This window comes from Pseudoliparis swirei, chromosome 6 (genome assembly GCF_029220125.1).
Source record: "Pseudoliparis swirei isolate HS2019 ecotype Mariana Trench chromosome 6, NWPU_hadal_v1, whole genome shotgun sequence".
Taxonomy (NCBI): domain Eukaryota; kingdom Metazoa; phylum Chordata; class Actinopteri; order Perciformes; family Liparidae; genus Pseudoliparis; species Pseudoliparis swirei.
The window spans coordinates 24,877,723-24,900,866 of NC_079393.1; the positions used below are offsets into that span (position 1 = coordinate 24,877,723).

The 23,144-nt window shown below is 41.0% G+C and overlaps 1 protein-coding gene across 1 annotated transcript in view; it reads right to left on the minus strand.

Annotated features, from left to right (window-relative positions):
* Positions 1-23,144, minus strand: part of syt9b (synaptotagmin IXb) — a 54,463-nt gene that overhangs the window by 24,013 nt on the left and 7,306 nt on the right. The window contains 3 exon segments of the mRNA XM_056415691.1: positions 4,879-5,419; positions 5,608-5,849; positions 6,790-6,953. Of these exon segments, the coding sequence (XP_056271666.1) occupies positions 4,879-5,419; positions 5,608-5,849; positions 6,790-6,953 (947 nt within the window).

Below are 23,144 nucleotides of genomic sequence, written 5' to 3' on the forward strand. Positions count from 1 at the left end.
CGCTCGTAGCTTTCCGACCCAGGGTCGCTACAATATGAAGTTATGAATCTTAACCTCAGTCAAATTGACGTAACGTTATCTTTTAATAAATAATAAACTCTTTGTGCTCTTTAGATCCTCCAAAACCTAATTATATCTCATGTTTAGCCGCACGAGACGTCAGAGCCAGCGGAGCATTTAAAAGTCCTGCCGAGATCAGGCTAACTCGCGGCCACACAGCACGCTGACCGGCGCCGAGCTCAGAGGTCCCATGAGCAGGACCTCAAATCTCCGATCATATCCTTATTAGGCTGAATCTCGATAAACCGACCACAGATTTGATGCTTAAACTACTAACTTTCTGAAACATCCTTAAATACATCCTTGTCCAAACGTAGTATTTAAAATTTAGACAAGAATGCATAAAAACGCTGTGCGTTACAGATCCAAGTGCTAGGGATCGATTTCTTCTGTCTTGTCTTCAATAGACCAATCCTGTTCAAAATAGTTGAACCGCCCAGCATTTGAATAATCCAAAATATACATACAAAAATGTTAACATGTCAGTCTCCAACGTGCCTGTTGAAGTGCAGAAGTAACTGGAATAATTAATTGAAACAACACAATTGATGTGCACACAGTAAAGTGTGAGGTTTCTGTGGTTAGTTGTTTTTCAACAGTCTGATGCTGATTGGGCGAATGTAACCTTGTGGTTTAACAGTGACATCATCACTCCAGTTAGAGATTACAGTTGGACCAGATAAAGAAAAAAACAGCATTATAATGGTGTGCATTATAGATACTGTATGACCTAACTAATTCATGCTTCTCTTCATGCAGCAGGATTACAACAGCCTGTGTTGGTATCCAAAAGAAATAGTGGCAAAATGTGTTAGTATTTAAGATAAGATAAAATAATCCTTTATCCGCAGCGCTCTAGTGGGGCAATATGGTACTACAAGCTCCTTAAGATATGATGGAGCATCACCAATCAAGGCTTTGTAGGTGAGGAGAAGAATTTTAAATGTGATTCTTGATTAAGCTTTGTTTGGATCTATGATTTTTCTTGTAAAGTACAAAAACTTGTGTCCATGAATAGTATTTAGTTTAGTTTGAATTGGATAACACTCTGTGGGCAGTTACATAATTATATAGGAAGGTATAGGATAGCATGCACCTAGGTTGTATTTTTTAAAGATAGTACTTATACTTATATCTAAATATTTTAAAAGGCCAAAATATGCAATAATCCAAAAATATACATACAAAAGTATGCTAAAGTTGCTCAAAGTAATATCCAGAGTAAGAAAAGCCCAACAGTTTGCATTGCTGATTGCAGTATATATTGGGTTAATGGATGATTAATAAGGGATTATATTTAGAACGTGGACGTCTCCGACTTAGACACCGGAGACGGGACAGCTGTAGTTCACAAGTCTGATTCCTCAGAGGAGCTTCTGACCCATTCACTGACCTTATTTAGCTGGAAGGTGTTAAAGCAATATTTGGGCAACAACAAGTTGAGTGTGTGTGCTTGTGTGAAGCGTTATGCCACAAGGGTCTTTACATTACTGTAGTTAGCGCTGCAATAACAGGTCAGAGCTGTTTGAGTGCTGACCCAGCTATCAATCATTTTCTGCAGCTTTGAACTTAATTACTTGATGAGAAGCAGCTGTGTTGTTGATGTAAGGTTTGAAGTCTCTCCCAAAAAATCAGTTTGAGTCGTGGCCATACAGTTTGAGTCGACGCCAGTGAAACGCTTTGTCTGATGGGCCGATTTCTAGTCCGTAGACACAAGTTCCATGGGTTTCTCACACAAATGATATATATATATATAATTGTATAACATTTTGTAAATGTGTATAAATATCAAGACATGTATTTAGTCATACCAACATGTTTGGAAAACAGTATATTTTAGTGTTCTAATGTCATTGGTGATATTGGATGAAAAGTAGGAAAATGGTCAACTAGAATAGAATAGAATATACACTTTTATTAATCCCCAAGGGGAAATTAGTTCTCTGCATTTAACCCTTCCTTAGTTATTAAGGAGCAGTGGGCTGCGGTCATCATCCGGGCAACAACTGGGGTCCAGTGCCTTGCTCAAGGACACTGACTTGCAACTAATGGGAGAGTGGGGATCGAACCCTGCGGTGCCAGGTTTGCAGGGCTGCCCCCCACTGAGCTAAAGCCGCTTTGATATTTTTAAGGTACAAGTGATATACAATAAAGCTTATTTACAGTAGATGTTAATTGAAATGGCAGCACAACAATTCTCTTGTAATAACCAGTCCGACTCCTTTCTATACCATAAACTATACAATGAATATATAATCGTACAAGTTTATGTATGATCATTCCATACACTGTTTGCTGCTGCTCATGAGCAAAGTATACTGTCTTCGTGCACTGTTTGCCCATCGACCCCAAAAAATGTTCAATGCCAAACTGAGACACTGATCGCCATCTTCACTCAATAAGACCGGCAAACCATGAGTAATTCCCTTGCAAGAGGCTCTAACTTTCTTACTGAGTTACTCAATGTACCAACTTTGTAGATGCATCCAAGTGAATAATGTAATATAGACAGTATCTCTGTCAAACCAACCCAGTCTTGTGTCAGCGTAGATCTGGGCCAGTACCCCAAAGTGTTTCCTACTGCTTTCATTAAGCATTAACTGTGTCTAAGTATATTTCTATGTTTCTGTATCCTGACACCATAGATTAGTTCCACTTGAAGGGGAAATGAGACTCAAGTACATTGATATATCTCACTCCCACTGCTGTCATTACTATGGAGGACTCAAAATGACCTAAGTATAAATAAATAAATAAATAAATGCATGAATAAATATAGGAATAAATAAATAAATGCTTAAATAAATGCTTAAATAAATAAATAAATGCTTAAATAAATGCTTAAATAAATAAATAAATGCTTAAATAAATGTATAAATAAATAAATAAATATAGGAATTAATAAATATAAGTTATACATCAACAGGACATAATTAAATAAATATATCTCTACATTTCTGTATTTCTTCATTTATTTATTTCTCTATTTATGTGTCCACACATATTTCTTCATTTATTCATGTGTGACATTTACGTGTCCGTATATTCAAATGAGCTGCGGCGGTCCGAACCTCTGTCTGAAGCATGATTGGTCACAGGAGTGTGATGCACCTGATGTGTTGTGCTCTACTACTTCTGCCTGGCACATGAAGCTGAAGTTGACTCGCTCAGCTCACCGTTAGCAGAGGTTAGCCTAGACAGCTTTTTGACTTCAGCCGTTTATCATTTCCAAGTACACTGAGTACAGACTCATGTTTTCTTGGAGTCTGGTCTTGGGAGTCCAGACTCTCGAGGACGCAGGACGGTCTTTCTGGTCTTGTGACGTCACCACATCAACTGTTCTTGCTCATGAATTTCCTCCAATTATTCACTGTAAAATACTTTACAGTGGAGTAGAATGTGTTGCGGTGTTCACTGTTGTTTAGCGTAGGCTAAGAATAAACGGTAATAACTATACAACGTCTCGTAGCTTTCCTGACCCAGGGTCGCTACAATATGAAGCTATGAATCTTAACCCTCAGTCAAATTGACGTAACGTTATCTTTTAATAAATAATAAACTCTTTGTGCTCTTTAGATCCTCCAAAACCTAATTATATCTCATGTTTAGCCGCTACGGAGACGTCAGAGCCAGCGGAGCATTTAAAAAAGTCCTGCCGAGATCAGGCTGCTCTCGGCGGCCACACAGCATGCTGACCGGCGCCCGGAGCTCAGAGGTCCCAAGAGCAGGACCTCAAATCTCCGTTGCATATCCTTATTAGGCTGAATCTCGATAAACCGACCACAGATTTGATGCTTAAACTACTAACTTCTCGGCTGAAAACATCCTTAAATTACATTCCGTGACTCAACAACAGTAGTATTTAGAATGTACAGACAAGAATGCATAATAAACGCTGTTCGTCTACAGATCCAAGTGCTAGGGATCGATTGCTTCTGTCTTGCTCTCCGACTTGACCAATCCTGTTCAACAATGAGGTTCGGACCGCCCAGCTCATTTGAATATACGGACACATAAATGTCACACATAAATAAATGAAGAAATACGTGTGGACACATAAATAGAGATATAAATAAATGAAGAAATACAGAAATGTAGAAATACATTTATTTAATGATGTCCTGTTGAGTTATAACTTATATTTATTAATTTCTGTATTTCTGTATTTATACATTTATTCTTGTATTTATTTATTCATTCATACATTTATTTAAGCATTTATTTATTTATTCCTGTATTTATTTATTTATTTATACATTTATTTAAACATTTATTTATTTATTCTTGTATTTATTCATGCATTTATTTATTTATACTTAAGTCATTTTAAGTCCTCCATACATTACAGGGTTCTGTTATCTTTTTGATGGTTTGAGCAGATTCTGGCCAAACTCAAGAAAGGCCATGGGGTTTATTTTGGTATGGATACTACTGGTCGACCAGATATGCACATGTATCCCACTCAAACATGCTGCTACATTCTACATAACATTACATGTCATTTAGCAGACGCTTTTATCCAAAGTGACTTACAATAAGTGCATTCAACCAAGAGTACAAACTCAGAACAACAATAATTCAGAAAGTAACATTTCTTCAAGGAAGTCAAACGACAAAAGTACCATAAGTAAGAGCCATTTAAGTGCCACTGAAGTGCTAATCTGTGTTTCTATTCATTTGGTTGCTATTAACAACCAACGGTAACAAATAGAAGGCTTTACAAAGACATGCAGTATCAGTGGGGCAAAGGAGGAGAGGAAGAGAGATAGCCACACAGTGATGGAACTTTAAGAAAATGGAAAAAAGTTGCTTTCTCACCGAGGTCACGTATTGTACATCCCGGCACAGTTTAGTCTCCCGTGGAAAGTCGTCGAGATCCAGAAAGTTGTCCACCACCACTTGGCCAATCAAGTCATGGCGAGTGAACCTGTCAAAGTCGTAGACGCTGAAGTGCAGCTTGCGGCTCGACAGCTCGGCGTAGGCCACAGGAAATAGAAACACCTCATCGAACACCGGGTTAAGTGTCTTGCGGTGCACCTTGGTCTGGTGCTTGGTTTTACGGTCAGGCAGCAGGTAGATTTTGACGTAAGGATCGGAGGTCCCTGAGAAGTCCTTGGCGGGAAGGTCCTGGGCCTTGTGGATCTTCACGATCAGCTGCTCCAGGTCAAAGTCAAACTTCAGGACGAAGAAGAGACGGCCGCAGCCGTCGGGGCGATGGCCATCTTCTGCGTCCACGGATCGCTGCTTGTAGAGTTCTGGTTTGATTCGGCCCAAACCAGACAGTGACTCTTGGCGCTGGAACTGTGCAGGGTGGAAGTCTGGATTTGACAAATTCATCTGACGTCGGATGGAATTGTGCCTGAAACGAAGTGTAAAAGTGGACATTTAAAAACATTTAAACGATTTGGATTGATTCAGCCTAATGTATTGTATGTTTGTTAGCGTGGTGAAGAGGTATCTCTGAACCCAGAGGTCTAAGTGTCTGTGACTGTGTGTCCATCTGTGTTTAATCTGCCAATGCCAAAAGCTGGTTCGATGTGTACTGACCGTACAGACGAAGTTGGCTCAGTAATCTGCCTCTGGACCCTGTCCCTGGCCAGAGTGTGAAACTGGTTTCTCTCCATTTTGGTCTGGGTCTCCAGTGGGATGTCAGGCGAAGTGTGGCTTATCTTTAGGCCTGACTCTGGAACAGCCACGGCCGAGAGGGGTCCTGAAGACTCCTTCACACAGCCATCCTCGCTGTACTCCCTTTCGTCCACGTCCACCTATATGGTAGACGTCAACAGCAGCTTGTGTCATATAGTTACAGCAATGCAAATACGCAATAGTGGTACCAGCCCATAGTTGAGCCTACCATGCCATTTGGTTATTGATCCTATCCTTTTGGACTCGGGCTGTGGTAATGGCTTACATTGTGAACGGAAAGAAGTTGAATAAGGCCAAAGCTCAAAGAAACGCTGTTTATTCGTAACAAATATTCAGCTTGAAGGAAACACTTGATTTATTACAATTACAATTATTAATAGCATAGGAATAGGGAAAACTTCCCTAGTGTTGGCTCTTAATTGGCTACTTAACAAATCCTTCATGACTCCAATTGTTTTGTTGGTTTTACGGTGGTGTCTCCTGCTGCCTTTCTATACAAATGTACTTGTATAAGATGGATGTGAGTTTGTGTGTTGCATGGTGGTGGCTAATTTGGAGAAAAAATACAATAATATATATATATATTTTTTTTAATATATGGATTATAACTTGAACCATCAAAGCCAAGTGGCAACCCCTAGAGCTGAAATATAAAGCCAACACGGAGGTCGTGCAGCTGCTCAAAATGGGCACTTGAGGTGCCTCCAAAACCCAGTCAATCTCCAGAGACACCCATGGTAAAATGCCTGACTACAGCAGAGCCTGGTACAAGACAACGGTTTTAACCTTTTACGAGGATGAATTTCAATGTAACCCATCTGTTCGAATTGTAACAAAGCTTAAAGTGAGTGGGAACTTTGAGTGACATGTGAGGGCAAGGGGCTGGAGCTGCCTACTCTGAGCTTAACAATGGCTCTTCAGAAACACATGGGTGACATCACAGAGACTCCATCCAAATGGTATACAGTTTATGATGAATATAAATAAGTCATATGACGGACTAAACATTGCTCAACATATGAATACTTTCACTTAGTATGTGAAGGTTGAATGTGAAGCTCTCTTCCTTACCTCTGTGAGGACGGGTTGTTGGTCTCCTCCCAGGAAGTGCGCCCCCTTGAGGACATCTGGGAGGAAGCGGCCACTCAGTGGCACCCAGCATAACTTCCATGAGACAAAGAGGGAGACGCTGAAGAGAGCCAGACCACAGGTGGTCACCAGCAGGGACAACAGGCTCACCGATACATCTAGAGATGGAAGAGGGGGGTGTCAATGAACAGTGAAAAACGCTGCCACAGACTGACTGTCCCTGGGAAAGACAGACTGTGTCTATCCAGAATGCTAAACAAGCAGGAAAGACTGGAACATTTTCTCACCGGGCAAAATGTATAGAAATAAACATGATCAAGTCAATTGAATTGGATAAATCCGATGCATGAGGCCCAGTATGTTGAATACACAATATAAACGGCATATGATTGAATCCAAACCATTAAAACCTGAAACAATTCTCCACACGTCTCACCCTGCCTGCTCTATCAATTGCTTTCTACTCTACAACTATAAAAATAGACATACAAAAATAAACGTACAAGATGGATTGCTTCTGTTTACTTCACTAAATTATACATGGTTTCTCATGATTGGATGTTCTCACATAAATGTGATAACGAAGCACTGAAAAGGTGCTCCAAATCCTTTTTGTTTCACTTTATTCATTCAAACATACATCGTGGTAATGTTCCGCTGTCGTCATTCTTGCGAGAAGCAGTAAATATTTTTCACATTGATCAAACATATGTAGATTTGTGTCAGTTCCCAGAGAGGACAAACAGCTAACCTCCTCCCTGGTAGTCTTGTTTACTTATGTTCGTCGTATGAGGCATCAATAATAGCAAATGTACATGCTCGTTGCTATTTTCTGTCACTACTTTTTCTAGGTAGCTAGCTATGTAGTAAGATGACAACATCATTCGCAATCCCAAAGAGAGAGAGAGAGAGAGTTACAGAGAGAGAGAGATTTGGTTTCTTCTTCAGCTATCTTTTCCTTGGTTGCTAGTCATTCTGAATTAGACTCAACACAGAAAAAGATTGTCTGAAGTTTTTTTCACCCATCGGACGGAGTGTCTTTATTTGGTACGATGCTTTGCAGTCTCCATGATATACTGATAATATCAGTAATACTCCGAGCCTCTTCAAAGATAAGCTATTCCCATTATGAGAAATATGCTCTGCTTTAACAGCTGTTCTCAGTCGTGTTAATATTGCATCGCAAATCTATTTAACAGTATATTCCTTTATTGTTTGACTTCCCCTCTAAAGGGGCTGAGAGCATTTCTTAATGGGACAGCGGAGAGTGTTCTGGCACAATGTGAGATATGTGTATGTTCATTAATGGATGCAATTACACTCCAGTCGTTGAGTTCAAAAGAAAAGTAATGTCCGGTCTTTATTTCAAAACTGCCCAAGGCCCAGATTCACTTAGAAACTAATTGAAGAAAAATATGCATCCATATTTCAATTGTCTAAAACTGTATTCTCTCTGAACTATCCCCGAGTTATGTTTATAGATGCATTAAGCATTCCTGTGCTTAACTGAGAGATTTAAAATGATCCTGGATGGTGATTAAAGTTTTAAATTAAAACTAAATGAAAACGTAACAAAACCATGTTTAGTAAAAACATAGTGGTTTGGCTATAAGTAAGCACTTTACGCATGTTATTTAAATGACAGATTATTGTAATTAATGGTGTAAAATGGGAGAAGAACATGAGTCTCCTTGTGGTGTTTTCGTCTTCAAACTTTTTTCTCAGTGCTTAATAAAAAACCAAACATAATCTCAACATGATGGTCACCTAAAAAGCTCCGTCCTCTTGTGCCACTCTGGTTGCAAAAAACCAAGATGGCCACGGCCCAAATGCCTAACTCAATGTTTCAAAACCATAGTCGACAAACCTACAGTGCATGTATGGGAGTCAATTTCACTATTCATCAGATAACTGCTAAGGGACAGGATGGAAAAAGTCAATGGGAGCATATGGGAGGGGAATAATAATTACAATAGGTCTGGTTTTATAAACCCAAAAACTGATCCACAACAGGGGAAAAGGGAAGGAGAGGGATTCATTATCCTGGGATTGAGAGTTTTGTGGAATTTAGTCAGTGGCGGGCCGTCAGGGCCAGCAAGGCCTTCTCTGCTGGCCTAAACATCATCAGAATATATATTTTTTTCTAAATATATTTTCCCACAAATATGTATTCAATTATTTCCCAGAGTAAGAGTTATTCTCTTAATTTCATAGCGTTCCTCTTGGTTGCGCTGCTGCCAGACCCAGGTTGAGATTTGGAGGGCTGGTCTTTATGTTAGATCTTTTATCCAATCATATTCAGCCATCGTGTGTTGCCAGGGGGCTAAAATCTGCCCTTAGGCCTTCAGAATCAACATTGCGGGCGCTGGGAGCTTAAAGTGAATGGGAATGACAATGTTGTGTCAACCAATCAGCTTTAGAGTTGGCTCCTGTAGGCCTTCTAGAAGGCCCCGGAACCGGCACAGGAGCAGCTAGCAGGCGGAGGGCGTGCACGTCTTTTGATTGGATTACCAATATTGAGAGGCGGGGCCTATGGACAGGTATATGCAGAACCTCAGAACTAGGAAACTGAATTTGATAAAGGAATTAATTCGCGGACTACAAAGCTGTTTTTTCAACCCACAATGGCGGAAGGAGGAGAAGATGTCGATTTGGTCGAGCATATACTTTTAACGCCTTTCTCAAGACGAACTTTTCAAGAAAAGTTAGACCATCGTAAGGAGGACTTTTTTCTTCTTCTTCTTCTCCGTCCCGATGCGCGCATTCTGCAGCGCGCGAGACGGAGAGCCGAGAGAAATGACATGCTGTTGTGTAGATACGATCAACATCAGACGGCTGTTTAGTTTAATAAATGAACAAAGACGTGCTATAGAGAAAATGACGGGGGCGGGCCAATTTTTTTTAATGTCATGCGATCTACCAATACTACGCCGCGATCGACCGGTAGGTCGCGATCGACGTATTGAGCAGCCCTGGTCTAGAGCCATGGCATCATAATGATAGTAATAAGAGGTGGATTAATTCGGGTGGGACTGTAGGTCGGACCTCACTGAAGGCCCAGGCCCCAGGCCCACGGCCCGCCACTGAATTTAGTGGAGTGGAAATCTAGTCCTATGTCACCACCTAGTCTGAAAACTTAGCCAGTAATGTTGCAGCTGCCTGCTCACACACAATATATGCTATACAAGCAGTGTAAAGGCATGCCACCTTCATCAAGTCGAGGCAGAGAACATGTAATTAACTGGCACAAGATGTCAAGATTACGTTGCTGATTGGTCTCCATCGCAACAATTATCGTTGACCTCTCCAGTAAAGTGGCAATGGGAGGGGGGGGGGCTCAGGATCTATTTCATATCCATTTAATTGCCGTTTGCATTCATGTTACACATTTGGCCACAGTGATCTATCAGCTGTCGGAAGCGAGCAACCTGCTGTGACATCACTGATTACGGCACAGCTAACATGGCTAAACATGTCAGCCCACAGACAGCCGCTCTGTAATTCAGTGTTGATTTACCCTCTCAGTCTTCTGAAGAAAAGCTTGTCCTACGCTTGACAATGCAAATAGGATCATTCTCTCTCAAATGTTTCCAAAAATCAGAGCTCAAGAAAACTGCTTGAGCAACAGCACAATTTATTTCTGCTCCTTAGGAGGGATAGTGTGACGGTGATGTGACTGCTATATATATATATACATATATATATACTGTATATATATAAATTGTTATATAGTGATAAATGGTTATATTTAAAGGCTAGCGTCGTTAATCTTGAGAAACCCGCAAGAGTAGGCTCAGTTGTATTGAATTATATATATATATATGTATATATACATATATATACACATATATATATATATAAATTGTTATATAGTGATAAATGGTTATATTTAAAGGCTAGCTTCGTTAATCTTGAGAAACCCGCAAGAGTAGGCTCAGTTGTATTGAATTATCCAACTGAAAAACCCAGCCAATGTGGTGCCAACTCTACTCCAATGAAAGTAGTTACAAAAGTCGCAAGCGGGAAAGACGCCAAGATGAAGTGAAGCCAATGCAGAAATGTCTTAAAACCTGCATTCGCTCTACTGGTGGCAAAAAGTCAAATTGTATAGAAGTCTCATAAGAAATTGATAAATAATGGTCCATTTATAGTCAAATAGACCATGAAGCAGAGTAGGCTTTTGATATTTAATAAGAATGCTTTTAAAGAAGATCACCAACCGTCACTTTAATATCGCAATAAAATAAGCAAAGACCGAAAGGAATCTATGTTTGCAAAGCATTGCTATCAGGACAGTCGGTGGAAAGATCTGTGAAATGAGGCGGGCAGGAAAACAGCCGGAGATGATATACAGCGTGTGTTCGCAGACACAGTGTGGGGCTCGTGCTCTCAGCTGACAAGGTGCATTGGCTTTGAAAAGTGCAAAATAGGAGATGCATTTGTTCAGTGGTGTAGTGGTCCCTGGAGAAGTGGGTATATTTTTTTTTTTACTGGAGCACACTCCGGGGGCCAGTCCAAAGCAGCTCGGGGACCGGATTCGGCCCGCGGGACGCCTATTGAAGAGCCCTGTCATACAGCAAAGGATAAACGCCCTGTTTTATAAATAATGCGCACCATGGCACCAGCGGTGATTGAGAAGTGGGTATACGCTATGCTGACTGAAAAATAAGTGGGTATACGCCGTATACCTGCGTATACCCTGGACTACACCACTGCATTTGTTGGAGAAAAATACAAAATAAAATAAAAAGATATATGTATTTCACAGGTTCAGGTTTTCTCTCATTTTTCCTCTTGTTTCAGTCCAAGTCCATTCAAGCCACCTTACTTTCGTAATATTTGAGACCAAAAATAAATAAATATTGAAACCACTTTCTTTTTATATACATAAAATAGCTCGTGGCTGCATTTAATTACCTTTGTACGAACCTTTTCTAAAGCCGCATGGCATCTCCTTTTTGCAGGATGCAATCAAGGCGCCCGCTGCCTAAACCCTGCTCAGCTGGTTGCAGTTAATTGGATTCAGGGACTTCAATAATCAATAAGCGAAAGGAAGTCAACAATTATAATTAAGAAAAGAAAAAAAGGTCAGAAAGGTTTTGATTTGTGTACTTGGCTATGATGGAGTTTTTTGTATGAAGAAATAACTGGTGCAAGTATAACTTGTGTAATGCATTCTGAGGCACTAGAAGTGACCGAGTTCTCATTTGGTCATTTCAGAACCAAGAACATACATGTTCATTGTAACCATGATTCAAAAAAGCGCTCTTACATCAAAAATATCCATCTGTGATAGTTTTGACTGATATTGCTATTGAGATATGACATTGGTGTGATGTGAATGGGAATGATATTTTTCTCCATAATTACATTCATTTTTCACTGGAAAAAATTTAAATGGTGAGATTTTTTAAAGAGATCTGTAATTGCCAAAGTCTTGTCTTGTGACTTTGAAGAAACTGGACTTAACCATCCAAAACCAAGAACTAAATGGTAAAGAATGAACTAAACCGTGAACTCGTCTGCTCTAACACAAGCTTGACCATGTCCAGCTAACAGAAGTTACCCAACATGACTGTACTTCCAATGTCAAGGAGCATTTCCTGCTGCATTACTTTGTTTCAGATTCCCTGTCTGACCCATTGTGTGTTTACCTCTGTTCCCCCAATTATCCTTCCCTCATGTGTCTGTCATCCCCCTGTTTGTTTTGTTTGTGCCATGTGCTCGTTGTTTGCGTGTTCTTGCTCCGACCTCCAGACGCACAGCTGCAGCCTGTTGAACTCATCACCAGCTGGATATCAACCCCGGTCCTGCAGGCCTGGGTTGTCAGTCTGTTCAGTCTCTTTCTGCCCCGCTAGACCCCTACTGGCGCTCAGTGAAGTTCTCCACTGTTCCTATGCATGCACTAACTCTCTCTTTTTCTCTTTTTCTCTTTCTCTCTTTCTCCTTGTCTGTGGAGTTCCTGTTCATTCTGCCGGCCTCCAACGTTGAAGACACGGGACTTGCATCGTGCTCTAATTGCCTCTGTGTCTGATCTCCCTTTTCTCATCCTACCTCAACGACCACACTTACCAGGTAGCTTGGATAGGATCTGTGTCTGAACCTTGTCCTCTCACTGATGGGGTCCCTCACGGCTCTGTTCTGGGTCCCCTCCTCTTCTCTCTGTACACTAATTCTCTCGTCTGTCATTCGCTCACATGGCTTTCCTACAATAGCTATGCAGATGACCCCCAACTGATCTTATTATTTCCCCAATATGATAGACAGGTAGCAGCACAATTATCTGCCTGTCTGACTTGCATATTGCAGTGCATGTCTGCACACCACCTGAAAATCAACCCTGACAAGACTGAACTACTTTTTCATTCCTGGGAAAGGCGCTCTCACCCATAACCTGACTATATCCTTCAAGAACTCTGTTAGCCCCGACCCCAACTGTCAGGAACCTCGGTGTGAGACTCAACAGTCGCTGACTACCAACATTACTGCAAAAACAGAATGCAGATGTTCAACTGGTCTTTAATCTCCCTAAATTCACCCACACTACTCCGCTCCCTTCACTGGTTACCGGTGGCTGCCCGCATCCGCTTCAAAACATTAGTTCTTGCGTACCGTGCTGTGAACAGATGGGGTCCCGTCTACACTCAGGATATGGAAAAGCCTTACACCCGTGCACTCTGCTCGGCATCTACCATCGACTTGTGGGTCCGTCACTGCGAGCTAATCACTCGCTATCCTGGCTCCTCAGTGGTGGAACGAGCTGATTTTCTTGAAGAAACGTCACTTTCTTGTTCTGAGTTTGTACTCGTGGTTGAATGCATTTATTGTAAGTCACTTTGGATAAAATCGTCAGCTAAATGAAATGTAATGTTAATTGCTTTGGTTAAAAGGCCCCATTCACATCCAGCCCACTCCATGTTTAGTAGAACTGGTATTCGATTTTGCCCTGTGCATAACTCTAGTTGTTATCCTCAAATCCCTCTCTTAATATACATATTGTTCAAATGTACAGTTTTCAAATACAAACAAAAGAGCTTATACTAATCTTGGGTGTTGATTGTCCACGTATGTAAGTAGTTTCATGGTGACTATATTGTCTGATTCATAAACTAATAAAAAGAGATACCTATAATTTCCTTTGTGAAAACCTTTTGACTGTCAAAAACCTGGCTTTATTCCTGTCAGGATTTCTGTTCTGGAAATGGATCCAAATTAGCACATTAAATGAAACCAATGCCTCATTTGCAACATTTCAGTAAACTTGCTACATAAAGAATAATGACCTTTATTAAAGAAATCAACTGGGGAAGTTACATGGTGACTGTCTCCCCTGAAGACTATTTTTCATTTAAAAACCAATCAGCTGGAAGCATGAAAAAGCTGAAGACAGTGTTTGTATCAAGGTTAACTGCAGTATGTGCCAAGCAAGAATGGAACCGCACAGCAATAGTAACTCAGGCGAGAAAGAGAAGCCAAAAGGTCAATTCTGCAACCATAACGGGTTCATGGAAGTTCAGTGACAAATTAATCACCGGTAAGTGACCTTTTTCGCAAATGCTATCAAGAAATTGTTTAGTCGATATGACATGATAAATGAAACGCATCTAAGGGGTTTTGAAGCAATGGAGAGAAGGTCTCACCACCAGGAAGCACATCAGAGGGAGGGATCTACAGTAAGTCTGGTTTTGATTGTCCAACACTGCAAATGGATTTTTGCTGATAGAAGCCTTGACAGAGGCGTTCTCCTGCCTCTGATGTGAATTATGCTTAAAACCCCAAAGCAAAAAGACACACAGATGGTTGCTTTTATTGATTTGGACTAAATTTCCCTTTGATGAGGTGTTGTGAGAATCAACAACACGCTCTAGTGTGGCTGATTATCCAGCTATTCTGTAGAAAGGAGCAGAGAAGAGACCCAGCAGCACCAACTATGAAACTTAATGTTCCGGACAGTTCTGTACGTTTCACTTGACACGTGCCATATTGCAGCATGGTCTCACCAATTGGTGGATGCACATGCAAAATTCTTAAGTTATTTTGTGTCTTATTGCTACACATTTTGGGTTTTTTATGCATCTCAAACTGGGTTGTGATCGAATCGTTAATCTATTTCCGTTGATTATTATTATTCTAGCTCATGCAACCTAATTTATACAACAAACATCCTTATTTGAACCCAAACCACAACCTTTTTTAACACGGTTGTTTTTTTGTGCCTAGAAATAATCAAGCAGTTCTGTTAACCTCATTGTTCAAAACTGCGACGCCATGCAAAATGACCTCAACAGTGGCGTTCTATTTATGCGGTTTCCCATCAAATCACGTTGGTGAGTGTGACATGCACTAACACATGCATCACATTTCATAATCCTGTTTCCGAGCAGGAATGAGGATTTATTCATTAACCTTTTGTGTGCGCGTGCATCCATCTGTGCAATCTTTATTCTGAATTCAAAGTGTTTAACCCTCCGCACCCCAACGACAGATTGCCTTTCTTCTCACATAGTCGAATCAAAAGGCACCGACATCATGCACATTCTGCTGGAGTGGAATAATAGAGCAGCTTCTGTATACACACATTCATTTAATGCATCTACAATATTAACAATAATCCTGTGATCTGTACAGTGCACATCAAAACTGCCCAAAAGCTAATTTAGCATGGCTTTTTGATGTCCTTCCCAACATGGCCTCTTTCAATTTGTAGTATGAATAATTATCATCAGGGGGGGTGGGGGGGCAGTTATGTAGATTGCTGTTCAAGGAATGTTTGGTGAATTTCAATTTCAATGGAACATAAACACATAAAGCCATACAAAAATCTGAAATTATTTCATTTAGATTTCTACAATTCTGACGTGTGGAATAATAACTGCTTTGAAAAATAGATGTAGACATAAATAAATTAAACAAGTTAAAAGATTTTGCAAAGACATTTGGCCCAGTGCAACCTACAAGGGGTTAAAAGTTGTGCGTTGTGACCAGAAGCTGAACTAAAGGCAATCACTAGTACGATCAATTTAACAATTCTGGTTGCCAAGATAAAGGTTGGAATCCTGCTGATGTGTGTCTCGGCTGACGAACGTGTGGAATAATTACAATACCATAACCATAATGTTGCTATGCTGAAAGCAAAGAAGGACAGTAAATGTGACACCCAAAAGCCAATTGAGGACGACCCTACATTAAACTCCAGAAAGACCTCCAAACTATCTCTCCAGAGCCTGGCGAAGGTTTGGCAGAGAAGCATTGAGAGTTATTAAAGAACCTCCTCAACGGTAAAAGTCCAGAAAAACAAAGAAGATCATTGGGTTCAGGCCTGTCATGGAAAATGAGTCTATGTTGCTTAACCTGAGGGGTTGAATTGATTTCTAAGGAATGGAGGAGTTTATTAGGAAACACAGTGACAAGGACGCATCGCAATGCAGGGTCACCTGAGGAAGGAAGCCTATGGAGGTGATAGCTTTGATCTCTCTACGTCCAAAAACAAAGAAGACTCGTAGAAAGCCTAAAGCTGGAGTTCCAATGTCCACGAGTATGCAAGAGTCAATGTGACATGTTTAGCTCATGGAAACATATTTAAGATTGCACAGATTGACATAAAATGCAACGACTGGCGGTGTCGGATTTGTTCAGAAATTCAAAAAGGTCAAAGATGGTCATCGACTGTAAATCTGACGATGGCTAAGCCTACGGGGGACGATATTTCTGGGGTTCCGGACCAAGACTTCATTTTTCCATGCGCTGCTCATTGTTTACATGACGCAATGTAGCAACTTGAGATTGGAGACTCGAGTTGAGAGATGAAGTCTACAAACAGGTTGTTCCCGAAGTAGCCAGTTTAGAAGCTCATTTTAAAACATGTTAAAGCTAAATCATCGTCAGAAAAAAAAGAAAAAAAATTAAGATGTTCCACAAACTTTTGGTTCTGGTACTTTTGAGTATCTTGTAAAGCGCGACAGAAATCAAATGTATTTTTACTATAATTATACTGACCGATGGCTGCGCAGCCACCACCAGCTAAATTCATAAATTATAATCATCGTATGAAATTATTAATGCGTCAGACTGAAGACTGCTGTTAAGCCGGAAGCATGCTTGGTTAACAAGCAATGATCGTTAAAATGAGGCTAACCGTAATTGCAAGCCTAGCAAAACTATTGGCCATATGTGATCATTTGGGCCCACTTTTGCTGAAAATATCTGCATGTTCTACGTCTGATATCGGCTAATTAATCTGCTATCGTCTTTTTCCTGCCCGAACTATTGTTATTAAATTTTTATTTTAATAACCCACGATCAATTAACCTCCACGCTGATTCTTCGCAAATTATGTGCCAGAGGCTTTTCAGATATGACCTCCTTGGGATACTAGGCTGTACAAAAACAGATTGCCAAACAAAACCTCTCTGTTCCTTCTTATTAACTCCATATATCATGATAATAACCATGAACACCACTGACTTCAGGCATTTATGGGATGCACCATTTTAGTGTTGTTTTTGTTGTAGTCTCTGTGGTTTCACGCATTAGTAGTGATGAGTGGATATTGGCCTAAAGGTCACCGTGCCCCTAAGGTAGGTTCATTACAGGCCCACCACCCCCACCGTTAGGTCCCTGAGCAGAAAAGACACTGATCAGACACACAAGGTCCTCACAATGATGCCGGTTTATTATTGTTTACTGTCAAGCACACCTACACAGATAATAACTTTCAATTCAACTCCTGTACCGGTGTGAACATCACAGTTGCTGATGCGCCCCGCCCACCCCCTCCTCTCTACCTCTTTCTGTCTCTTGTGGAGGTCTGCATCGTGGCCCATGACTACTACGAACTATTCATACACTCTGTCATAATCATTTAATTCAATTCAATTCAATTCAGTTTATTTGTATAGCCCAATTTCACAAATTACAAATTTGTCTCGGAGTGCTTTACAATCTGTACATAGACATCCCTGCCCCAAAACCTCACATCGGACCAGGAAAAACTCCCAAATAACCCTTCAGGGGGAAAAAAAGGGAAGAAACCTTCAGGAGAGCAACAGAGGAGGATCCCTCTCCAGGATGGACACATGCAATAGATGTAATGTGTACAGAAGGACAGATTTAGAGTTAAAATACATTCAATGAATATGACAGAGTGTATGAATAGTTCATAGTAGGCATATTCCACGATCCATCAGGCAGATGGCGGTGGGGAGGAGGAGTGGGCGGAGTCTCAACAGTGGGCGGAGTCTCAACAGGACAGTGGCATAGTCAGGAATTCCACGACCCAGACCTCGATGATCCATCAGGCAGATAGGATCTATGTCGTCTCATAGGGTCCGATGACCCCATAAGACGTGAAGTCAAAAGGACTCCGGGGAGAAAGCAGAGTTAGTAACGTGTGATTGAGAGATGAAAATTCATCCTTAAGGAGAGAAAAAAGAGGAGATAGGTACTCAGTGCATCCTAAAACGTCCCCCGGCAGCTATAAGCCTATAACAGCATATCAAGGGGCTGGACCAGGTGAACCTGATTCAGCCATCACTATAAGCTCTGTCAAAGAGGAAAGTCTTAAGTCTACTCTTAAACGAGGTGACTGTGTCTGCCTCCCGGACTGAAATTGGAAGCTGGTTCCATAAAAGAGGAGCTTGATAACTGAAGGCTCTGGCTCCCATTCTACTTTTTAAGACTCTAGGAACTACAAGTAGTCCCGCATTTAGTGAGCGTAGCTCTCTAGTGGGGCAATATGGTACTACAAGCTCCTTAAGATATGATGGTGCATCACCAATCAAGGCTTTGTACGTTAAGAGAAGAATTTTAAAAGTGATTCTTGATTTTACTGGGAGCCAGTGCAGAGCAGCTAGTGCAGGAGTGATGTGATCTCTTTTCTTAGTTTTAGTGAGAACACGAGCTGCAGCATTCTGGATCAACTGGAGAGACCTAAGAGACTTATTAGAGCAGCCTGCTAATAAGGAGTTGCAGTAATCCAGTCTCGAAGTAACGAACGCGTGAACCAATTTTTCTGCATCTTTTTGACACAAGATGTGCCTGATTTTTGAAATATTACGTAGATGAAAGAATGCAGTCCTTGAGATTTGCTTTACGTGGGAGTTAAAGGACAAGTCCCGATCAAAGATAACGCCAAGATTCTTTACAGTGGTGTTGGATGCTAGGCAATGCCGTCTACAGAAACCACATCACCAGATAATTGATCTCTGAGGTGCTCAGGGCCGATTAAAATTACTTCGGTTTTGTCTGAGTTTAACATCAAGAAGTTGCAGGTCATCCATGTTTTTATGTCTTTAAGACATGCTTGAATTTTACCGAGTTGGTTGCTCTCCTCTGGTTTTATCGATAAATATAGTTGAGTATCATCTGCATAACAATGAAAGTGTATAGAGTGTTTCCTGATAATATTGCCCAAAGGAAGCATGTATAAGGTAAATAAAATTGGTCCAAGCACAGAACCTTGTGGAACTCCGTGACTAACGTTGGTGGTTATCGAGGCGTCATTGTTTACAAATACAAATTGAGATCGATCTGATAAATAGGATTTAAACCAAATTAGTGCCGTGCCTGAAATGCCAATCGACTGCTCCAGTCTCTGTAACAGGATGTCATGGTCAATGGTGTCGAATGCAGCACTAAGGTCTAACAAGACCAGGACAGAGAGGAGTCCTTTATCTGCTGCCATTAAGAGGTCATTTGTAATTTTCACCAGTGCTGTCTCGGTGCTGTGGTGTTTTCTAAATCCTGATTGAAATTTCTCAAATAAACTATTATGATGTAGAAAGTCGCACAACTGATTTGCGACCACTTTCTCAAGGATCTTGGAGAGGAAGGGGAGGTTAGAGATCGGTCTGTAGTTAGCCAACACCTCTGGATCCAGAGTGGGCTTCTTCAGGAGAGGTTTAATAACGTGTGATTGAGAGATGAAAATTCATCCTTAAGGAGAGAAAAAAGAGGAGATAGGTACTTTGTGTTTATGTAACTCTGTAATGATTCTTTCTGTACCCATGGCATCTATTGCTTCTGTCTATCCTGAAGAGGGATCCTCCTCTGTTGCTCTCCTGAAGGTTTCTTCATTTTTTTGCCCCTGAAAGTTTTTTTTCTATTTTTTGGGAGTTTTTCCTGATCCAATGTGAGGTCAAAGGTCAGGGATTTCGTATGTGTACAGATTGTAAAGCCCTTTGAGGCAAATTCGTAATTTGTGCTATTTCGTTGTACAAAATAAACTGAATTGAATTGAATTGAAGTTAAATGACTGAATTATTCTGTAATTCTCATTATTTTCCACAATTACACTTTGCACTTCCATTTTGGAATATAAATTATTGACCGATATTACGACAGAGAGAAATGAAAGGTCCGCCTGTTATGATTTTTAATGATTTTCTCTGGGGATGTGAACTGCTCTTTGGTAAATCGATCATTGTAGTCTAAATTGAACTAACTTTATTGGATCGATTGACATTGATTGGTCAAACATTCATGCCTCAAATTTGTCATGTCATAGCTTTTACAGGGTAAACATTATTAGCTGTCAATGTTGGAATGTTATCATTTAGTTCAACGAGACTGGAAAAAAGATTGCCACTTGGTCCAATATTAACCACCACATGGATAATGTAAACAATCAAAACCACACACAGAGTCTCTGAGCGGGAAACAACCTATTGACACCACATTACTAGAAAGTGTACATTTGAATATCTATAAAATGATCTGAACCTACAGCTTCATAGAAGTATTTGGAGCATATTAAATATCAAGAGGCCTGTGATTATGACCAATTTATTGTTTCCACTGCTAGTCAGAGAGCGGGCCTCTGGCTCGAGACATCTCATTAAATTCTTCGATGTACGATACGCCATCCTCCAGGGGGAGCACAGCACTGAGTGCTGCTCGATAAGCTTCAACAGCCAAGTCAGCAGCGGGTCAATAAGAGACAATAGCTGAGGTGAAAGGGCATAGGAGTGTGTTTCTGAGTGGGAAGCATGGGGATAATGTCCTGGAAAAACGACTTTCACAGTGCCCTGTGGGGAAAAATTAGATATCTGTGCGTGGATAACACCTGAAGGAATGTAGTTGTATACGCAGGGGATTCAAATAAGTGTTGTGGGTAGGTGGATTCCAGATAAAGAGAAGAGATTAAAAGATTTGAGCCATTAACTTTATTGCACTCCACGAATATTACCAGGGGCTCAACGATTTCTATCCCAAATATCCAATAATGTTATGTTGCCTGGCAACCATTCCTCACCAATGCAATCAAGGGTGTAATGACCCTAACCTATTTCCCCAAACATGTAATAAATCCCTCATCATAGAGACCAGGAAATTAAAGTGCTTTCTGTGGGACATTGTTGTTGCTGTTGACTTGTATCAGTCTATTCTGCTGTGTGAAAGCTGGGCAGCACGTAACATATGCTAACTTTACTTACTTTTTATATATTTGATTGCTTTTGATTGAAACGTTGGGAAACATTGGGAAACACACTAAGTAAGTCTTTTACCTACATTTTTTTCTTGCCCCATCGGACAACTGTATGATCTTTGACTTATGTCTTTAGATGGGAGAAGATGTCCAACTTCAGTCTCTTCAACGTCTTGTAGTGTACAGTAGTCTGAGTAAATACAACAGCGTTGTACCCCATGGTCCGAAATAGTGACTTATGTTCACACAACACTTTCCATCATCATATACCAACCTAATAAGAAAGCACTGAGGACACATAGCTGGAAGACACCAGAGCAAAAACGTAATTTGCAATTACGCTGACTGAAACGATTTCTCAGATTACGCTTGTATTTGACGACAAATACGTCTCTAATCAACGATCTTGCCATTTGTTGTCTCGCTTTTCTACAATGTTGTTATTAACTGAAAAAAGTGTACTCTAGTCTTATTTATTATTATTGTATATGTTGTATCGCCTGCGTATTATGACAGCAATAGGCGTGTTTACTTCTCATAAAACAAAAAAGCAGGTATTTGGAAAAATCTGGGAAATAATGTTGGGAATCCATCCATTATCCAAACCGCTTATCCTTCTTTAGGGTCGCGGGGCGCTGGAGCCGATCCCAGCTGACATCGGGCAAAGGCAGGGTGCACCTTGGACAGGTCGCCAGTCCATCTCAGGGAATTTTGGGAATCATTAATAAAACATGATTTAAAACGTGATTTAAAAAGCTGGAGTTATGAACTTGTTTTCGGTCCATCCATTCCTGGGACATGTGAGCCTTGTCCGGGGAAGGCACAGTCTCCACGCAATGGTAATATCTACCCGAAAATATGTTAACCTCTATCAATAACATCAGGTGAAAATAACTCGATGATGTGTCTGTTAAAAAAAAAAAAAAATCCAGGATTGGTTCAGGAAAACACGCCTACCTTTGATGACGTCAATAAAAGATAAATGTGAACTCTCAAGATCCGAGAAAAGAAAAGATCAAGAGGAAAGTGTAAAATCCTTAAAACCAGTCTTTTAGTTAATTTTTTTAAATTTAGCAGACGCTTTTATCCAAAGCGACTTACAATAAGTGCATTCAACCAAGAGTACAAACTAAGAACAACAAGAATCCAGAAAGAAACATTTCTTCAAGAAAGTTGAACTACAAAAGTACCAGAAGTAAGTGCCACTGAAGTGCTAATCTGTGTTTTAATTCAGATATAGTTGGCTTTAGCAGGTAGACCTGCCAGGAAGGAGTTGCAGCAGTCTAGGTGAGATGACCAGAGCCTGACCAGAACCTGTGCCGCCTTCTGAGTAAGAAGAGGCCGTATTCTCCTGATGTTGTGCAACATGTACCTAGCTCGGTCCTGTCAGGGTTCATTTTCTGTTTTGACGATATGCAATTGCCATGGGTCCAGCGTGGCAGGCAACATGGAACAAATGAAGTCCTTGACCAACCTCTCAAGCATTTACTGACAATCGAGGTGAGGGCTACGGGTCTCAGTCATTCAGGCAGGTTACCTTGGGGTGTTTGGGACAGGCACAATGGTGGTCATCTTGAAGCTCTCAGGAACAACAGCCTGGGACAGGGAGAGGTTGAAGATGTCTGCGAAGACTCCTGCCAACTGGTCTGCACATGCTCTGAGAGCGCCCGGATGTGGTCGGGTCCTGCCGCCTTCCGGATGTCCACCCGCTTGAAGGCTCTGCGCACGTCAGCCTCTGAGATGATCAGCAGGCTGGTCTCCTCGGCGGCGCTGCCTTCGGGAGCTGCCGTCACGTCGAACCGAGCAAAGAATGTATTTAGCTTCGCCTGGGAGGGAGGTAGAGGAGTTCTCTTCACAGCTGGTTTTCCCTCTGAAGTCCGTGATTGTCTGTAGCCCCTTCCACACCTCTCACGTCATGGCTCTT